We start from the raw sequence: 20,757 nt of genomic DNA on the forward strand, positions 1-20,757 counted from the left end.
GTGATGCACAGGAGTAGCTCACCCAGTGGGGTGACTGCTTTCGACAATTACGGCAGAAACTTGGAGAGGTACGTGAAGAGTCTAAGTGCCCGGCGGAGCTCCTCCACATCAGTTGGTGCTGTGAGACGCTCGATGGCATGGATCAGGGTGGACACCCTGTCCCTGATCCGATGGCCCAGGTACTTTAGAGACAGTGGGTTCATTGTTATAAAGCATCATGCCTGTTTTGATTTCCACTTTCAACAAAGTATACAGGGACATGCATCTGAACTTAGATGTGTTTGGATTAAGTGCCAGACCGGCATCAGGGAGCCGGTTCTCGACGGCGAGCAGAGCAGCATCATGCTCAGCCATCAATGAAGCATAGACGATGATGTTGTCTATGAACATTGCTACGTTGCGTATATCGCTGAGTAGACCTTGTAACCGGCACTGGAATATCTCAGGCGCGCTCGTTATACCGAAGGGAAGGCGCTCGAACTTGAAGCGGCAATAGGGAGTGATAAATGTTGTCAGCAACGATGCTTCCTCAGAAAGTGGGATGTGCCAGAAGCCAGACGTAGTGTCCAGCGTAGAGAATATGGTAGGGCCGTTGAGTTGTGCGAGCGTGTCGTCCTCAGTCGGTAACGGGTCGTGCTCTCTCTCTCTTGACACTGGCATTCAGGCGCTTGAGGTCTACACATACACACACGTTGCCGTTCGGCTTTTGGACCGATACGAGGGGTGAACACCGGTCAGTTGGTTGCTTGACTTTTGTGATGACACCTGCTTTCCCCATACGCTCCTGCTTGGTACGAACCTTGAAGCAGATGTGTATTGGAATGCGTAGAGCATTTACACAGTTGTATGGTTTGCATTATGGCTTCAACTCAATCTCGACTTGCTTGCCTAGCATGCATTCTATTTTCCGCTAGGCATCTGAAGAGCCAACATGAAGACGTTCTACAAGGCCCATCTGTTCAGTGTGTGCCTGCTCAGCAAGTTGACACCACCAGTGGCAATGAACAGGATATTGACTGGGTGCTGTACATCACCGAAAACAGCACAAGTGTGGAACTCACCTTGTATGCTCAGCTGGTTCCCATTAGGCCCTGTCATATGTGTCTGGCATGAACTGAGTACTGGCTGTGCACACAACGCGTTGCAGCTGGCTCGTGTCATAATGTTGAGATCAGCTCCTGTGTCGATTTTGAAATCGATCTATGAACCGTACAGGTCGAGTCGTACTGCCCACGGCTCGTCAGTGTTGTGAGTATGTCCTGAATCAGCTCCAAGGAAATATTCCCTGACGGGGTGTGACTGCAAGTCAAACTCAGCTACAAGTACACAATCATTGTATGCTGTGCTGGCAGACGCAGACCGGCAGACGCTGGCGAAGTGTCCAGACCTATGACATTTTTTGCTGTTCAAGTCTCGCTGGTGCTTGTCCTGTGCCCACATTCCAGTCAATCTGGAAGCAGGATATTCGCCATGCTTGTGTTGCTGTAAGGTAGCTGCAGCAGCTTGGCTCACCAAGGTCGTTTACTGCTCGACCTCGGCGTTCACAGATTCCGTTTTCCGTGCCAAGGTCACGGCAGTCTCGAGTGTCAGCTTAGTGTGGTCTTCAAGCTGCAGCTTCTTCGAAACTTCTCTGTTTGTCATGTGGGCCACCAACCTGTCACGGATACACTCATCCAGCTTGTCAAACTCGGAGTACTTGGCTGCAGCACGGAGACTACGCACATGCTCCTTCACGGATTCACCTGGGTTCTGGATCCACTTGGCTGCAGCACGGAGACTACGCACATGCTCCTTCACGGATTCACCTGATTTCTGGATCCACATTTCAAATAACACCCGGTCGAAAATACTTGTCAAAGGCCTCCAGGACCTTGTCGAATTTCTTCTTATCATCCGCGGTGAGAGCTAGAGCCTCAAAAGCAGGATCGGCTTTGGCTCCCATGCAGTAAACTAATGTGCCTACTTGGCGTTGCTCGTCCTCCTCATCCAATTTGGACAAAGATCAAAAGCGTTCTTAACGGGTCTTCCAGAGTGGCCATGTTTCAAGGAGTGGAGAATTCGAAAGTTGCAGTTAAAAGATATTTGGCGGAGGACATGACTAACTGCTACTTCTGACACCATGTAATGTTCCTGCATGAACATCAAGACAGTTCCTGCACTTCATAGATCTACTTCACTCCAAAATTCCCAGACAACAACTAAAATTTAATTATTTTACATGAAACAAGGAAAGATAAAGATGAACAACCAGGATCATTATGTACACAGCACAGGCATGCATAGGGATAACCGATCACGGAACGGATGGGGTACAACAATCAACTTGTAATAGTGCAGGGTATAGACAGTCTTATCCATCTATCGGTAAGTGTAACGGAACCACAACACTATCTGAGTTGAAGGAGGCAGCAAGTGTGCTGGAGAAATGCTGCGAACTCCTCAGTCCTGTTGTAGTACTAGCTACTGTTGAAGTCTCACTTGTTCCGATATGAACGTTTCATTAGCCCTGAGCAACTATATCCGACTGGACTTAGCCCAGAAACTAGGCAATGTAGACCTTTCTGAAGCCCTACGTGTCCAAAGCCTGGCTCTAGCGAAAATGCACATTGGCGCAGGATTGCAAATAATTTTTATGATTGCATCAGGGATTGGTCGAAAGTCACAAACACCCTTTCAGCTGCTAATGATGACGATGTGGATCCGACTGGGTCTCTGGGAAAGTAACTTGCATACCAGTTTGGTTACAACGAGGCAACTGCATTGCATGTACTGAAGTATTGCATGCACTGAAGTATTGCATGTACTGAAGTATTGCATGTACTGAAGTATTGCATGTACTGAAGTATTGCATGTACTGAAGAAGTGACTGAACTACATGTATCTCTGTCTGGGAGGACGTGAAACAAACAATGTCAGAGTGTGTTGCATGCACATCTCTTGAGTATTTTCATCATTCTGGATGTACTTGTAACAAAACTGTGCTATGAGGTACGTTCTGTGTTAGACCTACAGTTGAGCCACAACTCTTCTTACTTGTACAAAACACATACCACGGTACAAGGACTTGTTGGAGCATCATCAAGTGGTGCATTCACATTCATCACACACTGGCTCTATTGCCTAGTTCACATTTTGACGGGGCGAGATGGCACGCTACGTAAGGAGTGGCAGGAACCATTTGAGTACTCACGATGCTGGCTTATGGCGACAAATGTGAATGTCAAGAACGTGAATATAACCGTACTACTGTACAGATCAGGAGCAATGGAAGAGTTGATTCTGTTCAACCTTCCATGCCATGCACAGGGACACAAGCCTTTCAATTAGTAGAAAAAATGCGAAATTACGAATGTGATCTGGGGGCGGCGTCATGTGGCAATGCACCCAACTGCAATTTTTCAATTTTTAGGATTGCGAACAATATGCTTCCCATGATAACTCACAGAATCATCCACATGACCGAGTTGGATTGTACCAATCTACTTGGATAACAATTTGCTGTGTTTATGGATTGTCCTAGAGTTGTTTATATGAGCTGTTTTATCCTTTACTGTTGTTCCATTTAGAATATTGTTAGGTGCATCCTCCCGTTTGTTCTACAACCTTTTCCAAGCTGACCTGCATGCACCCTCGTACTCACCTTTTGTTTGCTTTTGTCACCTTTTGTTCCGTTGACCTGGGTAGCTACTTTGCGCGCCCATGTTTGCCATAACTACACATGGCCTTCATCTTGCCGCCCTCACTCGATCTCGCTCTCTCTTTCATAATGTAGTTGCTTCGTTCGTCTTTGTCTCCGTGACTTCATCAATAATAAATGTCTTCCCAACCACCCGTTGTTCGTTGTTTGTTGTGTCTGCGTGTATGGCTCCTCTTCATTCTAAACAATAGCAAAACTATGGCTGATTTTTTGGTCTTCATACCAGACTGGAGCGTGATACCACTTAAATTGAGAAGAACTAGTAGAAAGTTCAGAAAAGTAAAGCCACATGGACTGTACTTTATGACTCGTGTCCATCGATGTTAACAGGCACAATAACTGCTGCATGCTGGGTGCACTGAGCTAGGTGAGAGTTGCTCTGTCTCACTCACGGCTCAGATCTTTGTGCAAGTCATTACTTTTTGTTCCTTGTTTCAGTGCATACTTTAGGCAGATATTTGACTTTGTCCAATAGCCAATGAACGGAGGGTCCCTTTGCGAAAATATCATAGAGGGTGATGTAGGCCAACGAGTGAAAAAGAGATCCAACTTGTATGAATTTGGAAATTTTGCCGGTGATAGTTTGTCATTACAGAAATTCACTCATACACGTGATGATGAGCTAAATATCCGGATGTTGAATGTCACTAGAGCTATCAGCATTCTTCTGACTGTTTCTGACAATACAATGTCAATATGTGTAGAAACTAATATTATGATAATGTACTCTCGAAGTATTTGTTGTGGTGCCATTTATCATGAGTGTGTCATGCCTCTTACCTCAATGCAGCGTCATCCGTAGTCTGCTTCCATTGAAGGGCAGGCGGAACTGGTCTGTACGATCCAGCCATGGCCGGACCAACTTTTTCGCCCAGATATTTTTTCTTGCAAACATCACATCGAAAATGGAAAAAAACTGTCGATCAACTGATAGCTGATCCCGAGCACTAAAGCGTTAGTCAGAGAGTGTTTGGAAGTCTTTGAGCCATTGAGGAGTGGTAGGAAATGTTTTGAGGAGTGTGTAGGAAGTCGAGCTAAGATGTTACGACAATGAGTCAGCGGTACATTTGTGAAGAAACTGCATTCTCCCAATGTCGGAGCTCGCGCTTCCTGTCGACTGACCTGACACTTAACCGACTCACGACTGCGTCTGGAGCACTCGAAAAGCCCGTCGTACCCGGGAAGTTACTGTTTTTGCTTGTTCTGCCAAAATGTCCCTGTCAGCAGTGGCTGTCTACCCAAACTCGGCGTTTGAACAGTCGTGCATACATGCTCGTCTGACTGTTCAAGATGTGACTTCTGCAGGCTTCAATTGCATTTAAATAACTGGGTCAATGAACCATTTCGACTGTAAAACCGTTGTTTTTCTACTCCGTGGTTTCGATACAACCTCACAGCCACACTCATACCGGGTAAGTGCCAGGTTTTGCCCGTTGTTCTAGTGGTGTATGATTGACTAACTATATGACCCATAAAGGATTGATTGTGAGCCAGTGTTGCTCACAACCAATTTATTACTAGTCTTATGAAGCTGCGTGATGCGTCCTACAAGATTTTATATGACCCATGATCACTTTAGGCATGGCCAGACCAATCCTTATTTTGCTTCCACTCGGCCTACATTGTTCTTGTTCTGAGTTCTGTTCTCATTTTAGTGCTAGTCGTTTCACTTTTCATCATTCCTTGAAATAGTTAATTTGAATTTTATTTGTTTCCCTGCCACGATCGCTTGTTGTGTTATTAATTTTCGTGCTTTCCGTGTTATCCATTTTACCAGCGCCTGCAAGGCTGCATGCGGAATTCGAGCGTGACAGATGATGTCATTGCTTATGTTTTTGTTGTGGATAGTCAGGTAGCTGCGTTGACATTTTTATTTTACCACCATTATTACACTCTGTGGACGACCACATACATCCACTCGCTTGCACACAACAGCAACAAGAGACTCCTTCCAGCAGGGAAGTTTTATTCCTTCTGACAATTGCTTCAATCATTAAGGCCTCGTCAGAGAAGTTTGAGTTGTTGAATGACTGGAAAAGAAATAGTCGCCTAGTTTATACTGTGAAGAAGATGTTGGTGCGACTTAAGTGATACTTGGGTAAACGTGTGTTGCTCCTTACATGGGAGCTCGCAATTTCCCTGCCAACTTGAATTCCCACTTGCCTAACTCACTACTGCCATCTAGAGTGCACGAGATATCCATTGAACCTTCCACTCGTTAAAATATGTTATATTGGCACTTGAAATGAGAGATAGTGCGCTGATGAGCGTGCACTTGATACTGGAAGTGTGAATGCAAGGTGTTAAAATGTTAACTGGTTTCTGAAATCATGGGACACTCTGCAAAGAGGTAATAGTTACTGCCGGATACTGCAACACAGCACGGATACAGCAGTCATGCTAGTACTTGTAGTTCACCTGGCATCAACCCCATGCTCTCCCTATCTACACTGCACCATCGGCTCTCTCTTCTAGCGCATGTCTCATTTAGCTCACGTTCATACAGTCATGGAACAGTCAGTATAAACTAGGTGATTGTTTCTTTTCAAGTCATTCAACACCTCCACCTTCTCTGATGAAGTCTTAGTGACCAAATCATCTGCCAGAAGGAATAAAACTTCAATGCTTGAAGGAACCTCTTGTGCCCTGTATTGGGCAAGTGAGTAGATGTGTGTCATCAGCTACAGAGCACAATGATGATGGTGAATATCAATGCAGACACTTTCAAAGGCCGAATGCTGTTTACGCTGTGGTTAGTCACGTAGCTGATCTTGTTTTGTTTCTTTGTTGGAGTTGCTGTTTTCTTCACTTCATGTTCAGATCTATTTCATGCACTTCGTGGTGGCTGTCGTTGCATTAGCTGCTTCAGCTACGACGAGATATTACTGGTTGTTCTGCCGCCCTTTTGCATGCCTTGTTCCACGTGTCTTTTCCTGGACTAAGTGCTGGTGATTTTGTTCTTCCTCTTGTTCTTCTCTTTCTCTCTTCACTGCTAACTTGCATTATCTGTACTACAATTTTTTTCTCCTAGAGGTTTTTGTGTTGTGTTGGGAAAAGGAGGAGTTTTAGAAAAATATATGGCACCTTTCGCACCACACGTACAGCTACGAAACAAATGCTGTACCTATTTACTTGCTCTGCTGTGAGAACAGAGAACAAGTCCATGTTGGGGCTAATCATAGCAACCATCACATTAGAATTCTGAGAAATCTCAGCAATAAACACCACACAAGCACTAACTTACTCTCACACAACTGTCATTGTAATCGGTTACAGCATAACAAATACCATGCTGGGGCAGAGACAGTGCTGCAACACCAAACGATTTACCGATAGCACTGTTACCAATCGTTTTCACGTAAGACCCATCCTGATGTAGGACCTGGAAGAGAAACACATTTGATTTCCACCACAACAAGGAATACAGTCAACAAAGAGGTGAACAGAGTGTTGCAGCAGGCTTGATAGGCAATTGGACAGGTAGGATGAGAGTACAGAGGGGTACAACACAGGAAGTGAAGGTGCAGGCAGTGAGTTGAGATAGGAGAGTGTCAGGCAGTGAGTTGAGATAGGAGAGTGTCAGGCAGTGAGTTGAGATAGGAGAGTGTCAGGCAGTGAGTTGAGATAGGAGAGTGTTAGGCAGTGAGTTGAGATAGGAGAGTGTCAGGTAGTGAGTTGAGATAGGAGAGTGTCAGGCAGTGAGTTGAGATAGGAGAGTGTCAGGCAGTGAGTTGAGATAGGAGAGTGTCAGGCAGTGAGTTGAGATAGGACAGTGTCAGGCAGTGAGTTGAGATAGGAGAGTGTCAGGCAGTGAGTTGAGTTAGGAGAGTGTCAGGCAGTGAGTTGAGATAGGAGAGTGTCAGGTTGCGGATGATAGCCTTTATACAGGCGTTATTTCTCACTTAAGAAATTCAAAATATTAGTCCTCCGGCCTAATTTGTGTTAGAACAAGGTTTTCTTCCTGATGAGAGCTGTACAATAACTAGGTTTTTTGAATTTCCATCATTGTCCATCACCAACCGCTATACTATTATCCCCTTTTCTTCTTTGTCCATCACATAATTAGTGAAAAATTTTCATGATTTGTTTGTTCTTCCAAGAAAAAAAAGCTTTCACACCTGGCAATTCGGCTTTTTATTATGATGGTGGTTCTACTAGAGAGGTTTTGCATACCGAATTTCGGAATGTTTTTCGACTGTGTTTATCCGAAAAAAAAGGGTTTTGCATTCCGAAAATCTGATTCGATTTCCAAGGGTTGCCATGCAAAACAAAATGGAGGGAGTCGAAGGCGCCAAAACCGAAAACGTTTTACAACCGAATCTTGCATATTCGGTTTTGAGGCGGGCTGGTCCAACAGAAGCAGCATGTGTTCATGGTGTTCTCTGACGGACTTCCTGGTGATACCAGCAAATTGTGGGTCAGACAAGGCTAGAACTTTTGCAGTCTCCTAGGATCCCACAGAGCCGCAAACAAAGGGGTTGAGCACAAAATACATGTAGGGGTTGCCTGAGCAGGATCAAATCCATGTGCAGGTCAAACTGAATCTGGGCGCGGTTCGAAGACGAGGACGGACTGATGGTGGACCGAGTGATCCAACGTCTGAAGACGAGGTTGTCGAACTACTGTCTTGTACTGTCAGTAGGCTCCATGGCAAAGGAAGATAGAGTGTGATGGAGTGTGGGAAGATCTAGTCAACATGGCGAGATCAGCGAGAGCAGCAAAAACCAAAACTACACAGGAGGAAATTTTTCAAATAATTATAATCAGCGAGACCAGCAGAAAACAAAAATACACACATGAAAAATATTCAAATACGTGTATGCGCTCCCAAACAGGAAAGAGCCGAAAATCCATTTTCGGAAAACCATGCATTTTCGCCACCACACTTCCGAAAGTTCAACTACATTTTCGACTCCTGCCGCCAAATTCCGAAAATAATTCCGAAATTCGGAATGCATAACATATAAGTTTCCGTGCATGGCACGGTAAGTGAAGTTAGCAACCCACCAACAATTACATTCCTAACATAATTTGCACGTACTTGCCATAGCGCATCACGTGCCCGTGCAGAACACGCACTCCGAACTCCCGCGCCCCGGCACGGGACCACGCGGAGCATGCGCATTACTCCGGCTCTCGATGCTGTTTCTTCTTCATCCTTGCTGCGCCAACAGTCAGATCGCTTGACAACCTTGGCCAGTTTTTGAGCAGTTTTTGTTTGAGCTTGAGCATTTTTGAGCATTGAGCATTTTCCATTTCCGAGCAACCATGTTTGAATCTCTGTCAATGAACGACGCCAAGAAAATGCGATCTGTAGAGCTGCGACAAGAACTGGCGGCCCGCAATTTAGACACGACGGGGACCAAACCCAGGCTGCTGACTCGCCTGCTCGAGTCATTGGAGTTCACTGCAGCGCGCGAGGACTTGGCCACTGAGGCAGCCGAGCAGAACCTACCCCAGGCAACTGCTGCTCCGTCCCTGAGAGACATTATCCGGGAGGAGGTCCGTGTTGCCCTTGGAAATCAGGCCGCAGCTCCAGCCCCGCCGGCAGCTCACACAGCGGCACCCCCACCGTCAGCTCACGCAGCGGCACTCCCACGGCAAGCACCAGCAACTCCGCAGGACGCTCTGCCTGCTCCGCATTTGGCGGCTGCCGTCTCACCGCCAATGAACCCCGCAGATAAGAGAACGTTTTATGCAACCGTGCCGAAAGCCATTCACGATAAAGTAGTAACTGGCCAATTTGTTGAATTGGGCTCATTGTTGCCTAACCCGTCCCAAGGGGACACTAGCCGCAGCATTCTCCAGATCGACCACGACAGCTCGCGCGGCGCAGTGGTCCTAACACCGGCCAACAGGCCCTCCAGGAAGGTCGAGGACATCGACACCTGGCTCGACGCCTGGACAACATACTGCATGATTTACGCCACAGCACCCCCCCCCCCCCCCCAGGGCCCCAGAGCTGTTTGCGTACCAGCAGATTATCCTGAAAGTAGCCCGGAAATTTCGATTTGAGGCCGTGCAGGAGTATGACCGATCATTCCGCTCACTCCTGGCCGCGGACCCAACCATGCGGTGGGACGCAATAGTCCAGGACCTATACACAATTATATTTGACGCGCGGGCATTTCGTCCCTTTTGGCCCACCGGCAGCAACGACGCTCGATCCTTTCGGCCCAACAGCAGCAACGACGCTCGTTCCCTTCGGCCCAGCAGCGGCAACGACACGGTCGACAAAGAAGTATGCCGCCTCTTCAACCAAGGAAACTGCGTCCGCTCCAACTGCCGCTTCGCCCACAGCTGCCTCTCTTGTGGCCGCCTCCGTCATGGCCAATCCACATGCTCTGCTGGCCAACCCCGCAGCTCCAATTAGCTCACACGCGCCTTGGTCCCCTGAAAATATTCCCCTGCTGTTCGAAAAGCTATCCCAGCACCCCGATAACGATTTTGTGCATTCTCTCTGTCACGACATGCGCGTCGGGGCCCGCATTGGCTATCACGGTAATAGATCCCGCCTCATCGCACCTAATCTCCCTTCCGCATTGCTCAACCCTGCCGCCGTCTCTGCTTACCTTCAGTCTGAATGCACGCGTGGCCATGGGCCGGGCCTTATTCCCAACCCCCATTCCCTAATATTCGATGTTCTGGCGTTGGCATCGTGCCCAAGAAGTCTGGCGGCGTACGCCTCATCATGCATTTATCTGCCCCTAGCGGCTCTAGCATTAACGATGGCATTTACCCTGACAAATTCTCCCTGCATTACGTTACGGTAGATGACGCAATACGCTGCATCTTCCAGCATGGCCCCGGAGCTCTCCTCTCTAAGGTTGACATGAAGCACGCCTTCCGGCTCTGCCCTGTTCTCCCTGACGACTGGCCCCTACTTGGCATTTTTTGGGAAGGTTCGTACTATGTCGATAAGGTACTACCATTTGGCCTCAGATCCTCCCCGTTTCTGTTCAACAGACTTGCCGACGCTGTGGCATGGATTGCAGTTAATAATTACGATATTGTTGATTTGCTGCATTACCTAGATGATTTCTTTCACGTCCAGCCGCCCAACTCCGCAGCTATGCTCAAATTCAAGACACTGCTGGCTGTATTTGACATGCTGAACATCCCATCGGCCGATGGAGAGGACAAAGTGTGCCCGCCGTCAACTTCAATGACGTTCCAGGGTATCGAGCTCGACACAGCCGCCTGGGAGCTGCGCCTCCCGGCTGCGAAACTGGCGGAACTACGGCTAGCACTTGCCGCGTGGCTGTCGAAGCAGATGTGCACCAAGAGGGAACTGCTGTCCCAGGCCGGTAGCCTGTCTTTCCTAGCCAAAGTCATTCCAGCGGGTCGCACGTTCTGCAGACGCCTGTTCGACAGCGCAGCAACGCTCCCTAGCCTAGATGCACCGGTAGCCGTACCCTCGGAGGCGAAGCTTGACATCCTGTGGTGGGACGCCTGCATCAGCCAATGGAATGGTCGGAAGCCCCTCATCGAGCCGTCCTGGAGCACAGCTGAAGACATCGGGCTGTACACCGACGCTTCAGGTCGACACGGTTTCGGTCTGGTTTTCGGCAGCAAGTGGTCCCATGGCGCATGGTCTCCTGACCAAGCTGAGCACACTATTGAATGGAAAGAATTGTACACCGTGATTTTGGCCCTCTGTTCCTGGGCACACACGTTGGAGGACAGACGAGTGCTACTCTACACTGACAACGAAGCAATCTGCTACATCTGGCGCTCAGGCACGTCCCCAAATAGAGCGGTCATGGACTTGGTCAGGGCCGGCTTATTGAAAGCCGCCCAGCATAACATTGTCCTCCTGCTTCGCCACATCGCCGGACACTGCAATGATCTTGCTGATTCTCTCTCCCGCCTGCAGGTACGGCGCTTCCGGACCCTCAACCCAACTGCCGACGCAGCGCCTACACCACCAGCGCAGTCCACCCTCCATCAGTTGATGACGCAGCCATGGAGCTCATCCGTCACGGCCTGGCAGACAGCTCCAGCGCGACGTACGCTTCAGTGCAGATCCCAGACGGCAGTCCGGAAAGTCCTAACGGCCGCAACTTTGGACGATCTGGCTGGCGCACAGCACTACCTGCAGTCCACCGTGCCTAGCCCGCACAACCGCGCCATGCTCTGGAGCGCCGTGACTCTGGCCTTCCACGGGCTGCTCAGAGTCAACGAGTACACCTTCACGGCACGGGGCGCCGGCCTTGAGTACAGCGATGCGACCATGTACTCAGACCGCGTGGAGCTGCGCCTGCGTGTGACAAAGACGAGCCAATACGGCAGCGGCCAGGACATTAGCGTCAGGAGGACAGGCTCGCCGACATGCCCGCACACGGCAGCCACCAGCTACCTAGCAGCCCGTGGCTCGGCACCTGGCCCGCTCTATCGCTATGATGACGGCACGCCCCTGAAGCCGCATAACATCAACCGGCTACTACAAACAGCCTTGCCTAAGAAAGAAGTGCACAGCCACAGCCTCAGACGAGGAGCTGCAACGCTGGCAGGCAAAGCTGGCGTGCCTGAGTACGTGCTGAAGACCGCCGGCAGGTGGCAAAGCTCTGCCTACCTCCGCTATGTCCGCACCCCTGTCGCAGACAGAGCATTGCCAGCGGCATTGTTCTAGTCTCTGCCCGTTATGCTAATGGGTAGCCGCATTGGACGGCCCTAGCAACAGCTGTAGTGTACATATGATATACCTATTATAGGCGCCAAGGCGCCAAGGCGCACATGTAGGCGCCAAGTGCGCCTACATGTGCTCACAAGTGCATCCCTACCGTATGCGTGTATTGACACGCCGGGCAATTGTTGCCCCCATTAGCCCTGGCATTGGCCAGTCTAACGCACATTGGTGCTTGCGATACTACGGCATTGGTCCATAGTATTGCATACTGCATGCGGCAGTTGTTGCCTGCGATACTACGGCATTGGTCCATAGTATTGCATACTGCATGCGGCAATTGTTGCCTATGCCCTGATAATACAACGCGTAATAGCTCCCAAACAGGTCGGCTTGTGTGGTTGTTAACTCTCCATTAACAATTGAGCCATGATCTCAGTAAATGGACCTTAGGGGTAAAAAATTTTGAAATTGCCTTTCTATTTGGACAATGTACTTAACGTCTTTAGTATGTAGACTTTCATGTGACAAACTTTCAAATCAATATTAGCCTTGCAAGTACCTTGAATTTTCTATATTGTAGAATGCACTATAGTTGTCAAATTCGGCTATGTACATGTATGCAGTATCATACTTGTTGCCGGGTTTGCGAATCCTGCAGTCACTGAGGCAGCCAGTTCATCCAGTCCGTACTTTTTGAAGAGTGGGCGTGACTTTGGCGAGAGCAGCGCTTCAGCTGGCGGTGCGACATGACAAGACTTTCAAGAGGTCCTTGTCAAGTGCAGCAAAGTGATTGTCACCAGGGCAGCTGCATCCGATTGACATCCAGTCCACTATCTCTGCGTGATTAGGGTTTCCTCGACACGCGGACCTTCCTGCTCCAAGTCATTGTAACTCTCATCTTCGTCATTGTCAGACGGACGGAGCTGGCGCTTCTCTGCCGCAGGTGCGATCGGGTTGTTGTCTCCGTCATCGCAATCATCGCGTTCACTGTCATCGTACCCGGGGAGACATCGCAGTAGAACATCTCATCGTGCTCATCTAGGAGAGACGCGTCCTCATGTGGCACACCGACAAACTCAATCCTACATCGTTACTCGCCATTCTGACTACCTACAATCGATCGATTGATCGATCAAACCTGCAAACAAAAAAAATCAAGATCGACTTTGTCTTTGACTTCATTGTCTTCACGATCGCGGTCGCGTTTTCTTTGAGTAACTTTAACGTCACATTTTGATGAAAGTTGAAATCAGGTCCTAAGGTACATTAGAGATAGCCGAGGGACTACATGCAATGGAAAGCCACAGAGTGAAGTTGTTGCATACCCGTGTATTCTCATAACACGGCTTAAGCATAGTCTGGCTACACCAGTGTGCTGGTTTCGATTAACTGGTGCAGCAATTGGCATTGCAAATAGGCAATTGCTCATGAGTGAGCCGCAACAGTGCCCTGGACCAGGTGAAAAGGTTCCTGATCCACGTTGCAAACAGCCAACCAGGGTGAAGCAATTGGCATTGCAAACAACCAAATCAATCGCTCATGCTTGTGCAGCAATGAAACCTGCAACCGGATGCAATGACTATACTATTTACGTCACAAAACAACTGACCAATAGTGTGTGATTTAAGCACAGATAGTAGCAGCATAGGCACCAGTTAATGGAAGCTCTTCTCACTTGAAATATAATGTAAATGGGAGGGTGGTGGCACATAGAGTCACATGCATGGCTGCTCAGTGACCCAAAAAAGGAAAGCGTGAGCCAAAGTCAACGCAGCAAGAGCTAAAGTAGACTCGTACGCCCAAGAACGCGGTTTCAGAGGGCCAGCCTAGCAAAGTTCTTATTTTTCAGCGCCCCAGGCTACGTTCTTATTTCGCGTTCTTACGCGTCCAACATGACCCGTGACGCTCATGTACAATGCACTTTGCGCTACATGTACCGGTTGTACACTTTAACTTTACATGCACGTGTAGTATGTAGCGCTGCACTGGGTGATGTTTTCGCGAGGACCCGACAAGAGTTTGTGGTTGCGGACTTGTTTTTCGTACTCGGACAAGATCATGAAGGTCCAATCCGCTTGCAAAACGTGCAATACCAAAAAACGTTGCGCTCTTAAAAATCTTGGAGTCCCTTCTTAAATCCAGGCTGGGGCGTTCTTAGATTTCCAGCCTGGACGTTCTTGGGTGCTACGTTCTTGGGCGTATGAGTCTACTGTAACTAAGGCGGTTTGGGAGCACATCTGCAGCCGTTGAATGCACACGTAAAGCAAACTCAGTTGAAGCGCGCGATAGAGAGCAGTGCATCATTCTTATCACTAACTGTTGTTAGCCTCAAGGCTAACCCATCATCTCTATTTTTGGATTGCTAGGCAATGTTTTATTGTTGGAGTGCTGTTTCATGTGTTGCTATGAGCAGTGGACACTTGTAGTACAGCAGTTCATCAATGTATGATTAATGGCACGTCACGAATAACAGACTTGGATGAGCAGCTTTTCATGATCCCTTCATGTAATAGGGAACGTTTCCAAAAGTTGCTACTATGCGCAGTGGATCTCGAGTCAAGTCTGTATGTCATAGGATCAGAGGTCTTGCAGGCAATTATACTGACTGATGTACGCATGGCAGCACTTGTGAGCATAGCGTGTGCCTGCCCTTGTGTATCTGCTTCCTCCATGCAGACACATATTCATAGATCTCATTGCATAAATTGGGTACAGTCAGATCTCACTTATGCAGTACTCTTGTATCCGGATCTTTCGCCATCCGATTTATAGCACATGCCATGCATACATACAGTATGGGTGTTCGATTCCCTCGCCTATCCGGATATTTTTTGTGGAAAACAGATGTGTGCGGTTATGCGAAGTCTGACTGTATATCAATATCAAGGCTCAGACAAACAGGACTGTGTGTGTAATGATCGTGATAACACCAGAGACAGTGAGCAATACGTGAGTATGAATAGTCATTCTGTAGATCGGCGAATGTACAGTTTAACTACCACCCTTAATTTTTTGCAATTTCTCTGCAGCATCAGTGGTCATGAAGATGAACTGCCAAAGAATTCTAATACTGTGAGAGTTGACTTTCTAATGGGCCCCAAAGTCTAGCGTTTTAATAAGAAAGAATCCATCGTTAAACTCAATAAACGTTATACTAGTACGCATGTTATTCCTTCTCTCCTCTGTACTAGAGATGTAGAAGACAGGTGTGTGATGGCAGGATCGCTAAACTTTGCGCCTACTAAGTGGGAATGTTTTGCAAATTGCTAAACTTTAGACTCGTCACACTTTCAACTCTTACAGTAAACCATCAAGTTGAATCAGATCATGCAGCGCATAGAGAAGAAAACATTAAACTAAAGAAGATGTCCAATTCCCGTCAACATGCAAAAGAACGTGAATAGAACCACACATCATTGCTGAAGCATATGGGAGGACAAAAGACCTACAAACGATTCATGTATCATCTTGAAGTCTGGCGAATTCTCTAGTTGGGCAGCACACATTCATTGTGCTTTTCCATAGACTACTCCACAGAGTGCGATGGCGCCCAAGGGCTCACAGCTGTAGGAGATTATTATTGCTGGCAAGCGACTTGCACACTCTCATTAACATGGTGGAGCACAACCAGTAAGATGCTTTGCAGTCTACTCCTCTAATACGACTTTTAGCGGTAACACAAGTCAGGATCGCTTATTACTGTCACGTTTTATTATACATGGTTCGTGTCTTGCAGAGTCTGTTGTTTGATGTCATACATTGTCTAGTGTACGTGTGAGTTTGGTGTGATGGGTGACACCTATGGTATGTGGTGCACACAAGAGTCCAGGTCGTCAGGGCGTGATTTGTATGTGGTGCAGTTGCCTTGGTCTTTTGCTGTGTGTTCTGTACAATCATATTGGTCTCAGATTGTTGGTCATGATTCACCCCCACTGTCATCACTGCCTGTTCTTTGTTCTTCCTTTCTCAGCTCTTTGGTGTCTTTCTTTGTTTAACTTTTCCTCTCCTTCTGCGCCCTCGTCTCTTATTAGTTATACTTTGAAGTTCGAATTTATATAACCTATCAAATCGTTTATGTTGTCGTGTGGCGGAAGCCATTGGAGAACTTGATGTGCTAAATGTTAAAAAATTGTAAAAAATAGCGATCTGTGCTAATGATGTATCCCTAGGCAGGTGAAGAGAGTGCTCAAAAATTCTCGACCTCGCCTCAACAATGACCATGCTGAGTGGGGCCGTGTTGGTGTGTTTGTACAGGCTCTTGTTGCTTGTTTGGTTTCAAGATGACTTGTCAATCAACGGACGTAGTGGTTTCTGATAAAACGCATCTACTCAAGTGCTGCGAGGTCAACAGTGCCCATGTGCCACAGGTTGACAAAATGTTCAGTGGAATCAGCAATGATTCGGTCACCATCAATCACCGTAACATCACTCTGCTTTTCCAACTCTCACATGTACTATGATCATACTGTACACTCTAGTACTATGATCATACTGTACACTCTAGTACTATGATCATACTGTACACTCTAGTACTATGATCATACTGTACACTCTAGTACTATGATCATACTGTACACTCTAGTACTATGATCATACTGTACACTCTAGTACTATGATCATACTGTACACTCTAGTACTATGATCATACTGTACACTCTAGTACTATGATCATACTGTACACTCTAGTACTATGATCATACTGTACACTCTAGTACTATGATCATACTGTACACTCTAGTACTATGATCATACTGTACACTCTAGTACTATGATCATACTGTACACTCTAGTACTATAATCATACTGTACACTCTAGTACTATGATCATACTGTACACTCTAGTACTATGATCATACTGTACACTCTAGTACTATGATCATACTGTGCACTCTAGTACTATGATCATACTGTACACTCTAGTACTATGATCATACTGTACACTCTAGTACTATGATCATACTGTACACTCTAGTACTATGATCATACTGTACACTCTAGTACTATGATCATACTGTACACTCTAGTACTATGATCATACTGTACACTCTAGTACTATGATCATACTGTACACTCTAGTACTATGATCATACTGTACACTCTAGTACTATGATCATACTGTACACTCTAGTACTATGATCATACTGTACACTCTAGTACTATGTGAACAATGGAAGACTGCTATCTGAACTGAACTTCCAGTCAACATTGTGTAATTAAACAAAAGTTGAACCACACTAATCAATCATATATTATCTTACCTGCAGTCTCTTGTTGTCCTTGTCAACCACCACAAGATCACCATCGGCATCCACAGCTACATCAGAGGGATCCTTGAATTCAGCATTACCACTGCCTCGTTTGCCTATATCACGTATGTATGTACCATCCAGTGTGGTGACCTACAGGTACATACATGTACATCACAACACAATACACCAACAGAAAAGAACAGCATGGACAAAACTTCATTTTAACATTTCAAACGTTTCCCAGCACAGAATGATACAGTATGTCTGCATCATACATAAGCTCAGTTACTCATGCAAGAATTGCACGAATTAGAAAAGATGTGGGCTTTGCACAGGAAAGCTGAGTTGCCCACGCACACGGGTATTATAGGCACATTGCTGGTGCTGTGAGTATGTGTCATATTGCTGTCCCTGCACAGTTTACAAGTTGGCCAATTTTTTCTTTTTAAAATTTGAAATCGTGCTACAAAGTGTGCAATGGAGTCGCCATGACAAATACTGATATTAAAGAACTAAAGACTACAATATTAATGACGGGAAGTGCCAGCTTCGGCAACAACTAGAGAGGCAGAATAAGAGACAGGTGCATGCACAGCGAAAACCGAAGTTGGCCAATTTTTACGGGCATTTGTTATGATTTCAATTCAACAGATATGTCTTGAATTTCTCAAAACCTGTCTGGACATGAAGGAGCTGTCCTAAATTTTAGTTTCTTTCTTGATTTGCTGAAATTATGTTTTACTTCTCCCCGCCATCCCACCGTCTCGATTTTTTTTGTCTCTGCTCTTTCATTCATTTGCCACCTTGTTTTCTTCCCGAGTGGACGTGGGAATGCAAGCGGGCGTCAGGTTTGTTGTATGTGTGTGGTGCGACTCCTCATGCCAGGTAGTTATGTGAGCCCTAGGTGGGAGAATTCTTAGCCCCGTTGGTCGTTCGTTTGCACACGCTGGGCGGTACGAGATTGGTGCTGGGGCCAGTATGCTTTAGCCCTTGGTGGGAAGGTTGTGGGTGTCAGCAGCTATTCCTTGGCTCTCAATAGTCTGTACAGGCAGTACACATCAGCCGTTGGTGGACGGTACATGATCGTCTCCCAGCAAGCAGTATGCTTCAGCGCTTGGTGGCTGGGTGTGTTACACCTGGGGGGGAGGAGGGGGGGGGGGGGGGGCAGTATACTTCATCCCTCAATGGGATGTTTGTGATAGCTCTTGGTGAGCTGGTTGCTTCAGCCCTCAATGGAATGTACTTCCTCCACGCCATTAAAATTGTTGCTTCCCAGAGCGATTTTTCAAATTTATTTCGTCCACTCAACGTGAAAAGAAATCAGCTAGAAACTGAGGCAGAGCATTGTCGACAGACCAAGCTTGTTTTGGCCTCCCGTCTTAGCTGCACATAAAGCTAAGGTCATTGTCTTCATCAGAGTTTGAGGCACACCTTTCAGCACTCAGCGATACACGGAACCAGACGCACGTTCAAATTTAGGGCATGAAACTTCGTTTTCAAGCCATCCATTACTCCAGGTGGCAGGCGATGACAGAAAACTAGCTTTTTTCAAGTACACTGTAACGACCTTCCAGCGGGATAGGGTAAGCAGTTCCGCGCCTTCTTTCCCTGGCAAGTGCTTTGCTGATTTTGTTGGTGTTTTCTGACATGCTACCTTCACAGCATCACGCGGCACACGTTGTGTTTTTTTTACGAAATTGTGTTTTTCTTGCCATCGTCAACTTTAGCATTTCGAATTCAGGAGAGATATCAGGATTCTTATACCCGAGCTTGCAGTCTTCATAAATGCCCACGCAAACTATGTCGAAGGGCAAGAACTCCGTAAAAGCGATACGTGCTAGTGGGCAGAATAGTGCGGAGCGCGATGAATATATTTGGTGCGGAAGAGAGCTTGGACAAAGTCCGAGACCACCATGGCATCAGTGACAACTAGACATTGCTCTGAAAGGGTGGCTCTAATGTTCGCACACAGAAACAACACAAGTTCGACTAAGACGAGTTGCTTTAGCCCGCAATGGGGTGTACATGTTAGCCCCCGTAGGCAGTTTGCTCCAGGCCTCGGTGGGGTGTATGTGTTAACTCCTGGTGGGCAGTTTGCTTCAGGCCTCGGTGTGGTGAATGTTTTAGCTCAAGGTGGGCAGTTTGCTTCAGCCCTCGGTGTGGTATATGTATTAGTATCCGGTGAGCAGGTGGCTTAAGCTATCGGTGGGCAGGTTGCTGGCCTCAAAGGCCGTTCATGCACCCTCGGTGGGCAGGTTGCTGGCAGCGCCGGCCATTTGTGCGCCCGTGGTGGGCAGTATGCTAGCAGCCCGGTGCTGACAGGATCATTTAGTGCTTGGTGGGCTGCCGTCGGCCTCTATGGCCGCTTGTGTGATTGGACCATGGTGGGCAGCTGTGGGCTAGTCCTTTGGGGACATTTGAGTGTCGGCTCTTGGTGGGCTGTGGGCGGTGGGAATCACTGAAGATCATAATATGTGATGATATGATGGTGCAACGGTTATCGATTGCTTCCTTAGAGCCAGTCTATAATCAAATACTATTATGTCAAACGTATTATACTGCTAACTGCTTTTCCGTTCACAACTCCCCCTCGAACTTGTGAACTGCATTCAGCATATTCTTCTAATATCTTTATCCAAAAGGAAGTGATCGCAACCCCCAACACAACGTGTCAATTGCTTGTGACTGCACATGCGTTGGAACATTTTCGTATGCCCAGGTGTGCGCGCCGGAGTGTGTGTATATTGCCAGTCGAATAGGTGTGTCATGCATTAGAAGATATAACACATCCAGCATACTAGCTTACTTCCCCATGTATTGGGGCAAGATCACTTCGTCCGGTAGGTTCTTCGCATCGGAGTGAGCTACCAAGATGCCTTTCTAAAGAAACGTGACAAATACTCGGCAGTCAAGTTCCTTCTCCGTGACATTTAGGTGGCTGAATAGTAATGTTGTGTTTGGCAGAGACAAATGTTCATTCTTATCGTTTCAACTGTATTTTCAATTCTCTTCATTCTCATAAAGGTCTCCTCTCTGCCAATGAGGAGAAGTTGCATCGCTGGGGATGATTTTCTACAGTCCTACTTTACATAATCTACAACTACTTCATTAGTGCAGTGAATGAGGATACATAGCTTTGCATCATCATCGTACCACGTGGTACAAACAATTGGCAAGGCATA

General features: G+C 47.1%; 1 protein-coding gene across 2 annotated transcripts in view; it reads right to left on the reverse strand.

Annotated features, from left to right (window-relative positions):
- Window positions 1–20,757, reverse strand: part of LOC135811199 (E3 ubiquitin-protein ligase TRIM71-like) — a 214,801-nt gene that overhangs the window by 79,316 nt on the left and 114,728 nt on the right. For both annotated transcript variants that reach the window (XM_065324394.1, XM_065324393.1), the window contains 2 exons: window positions 17,585–17,725; window positions 6,942–7,079 (listed from right to left, as the gene is read on the reverse strand). In XM_065324394.1, the coding sequence (XP_065180466.1) occupies window positions 6,942–7,079; window positions 17,585–17,725 (279 nt within the window). The remainder of the gene's footprint in view (window positions 1–6,941; window positions 7,080–17,584; window positions 17,726–20,757) is intronic.

This window comes from Sycon ciliatum, chromosome 3, assembly GCF_964019385.1.
Source record: "Sycon ciliatum chromosome 3, ocSycCili1.1, whole genome shotgun sequence".
In the NCBI taxonomy this organism is placed as follows: Eukaryota; Metazoa; Porifera; class Calcarea; order Leucosolenida; family Sycettidae; genus Sycon; species Sycon ciliatum.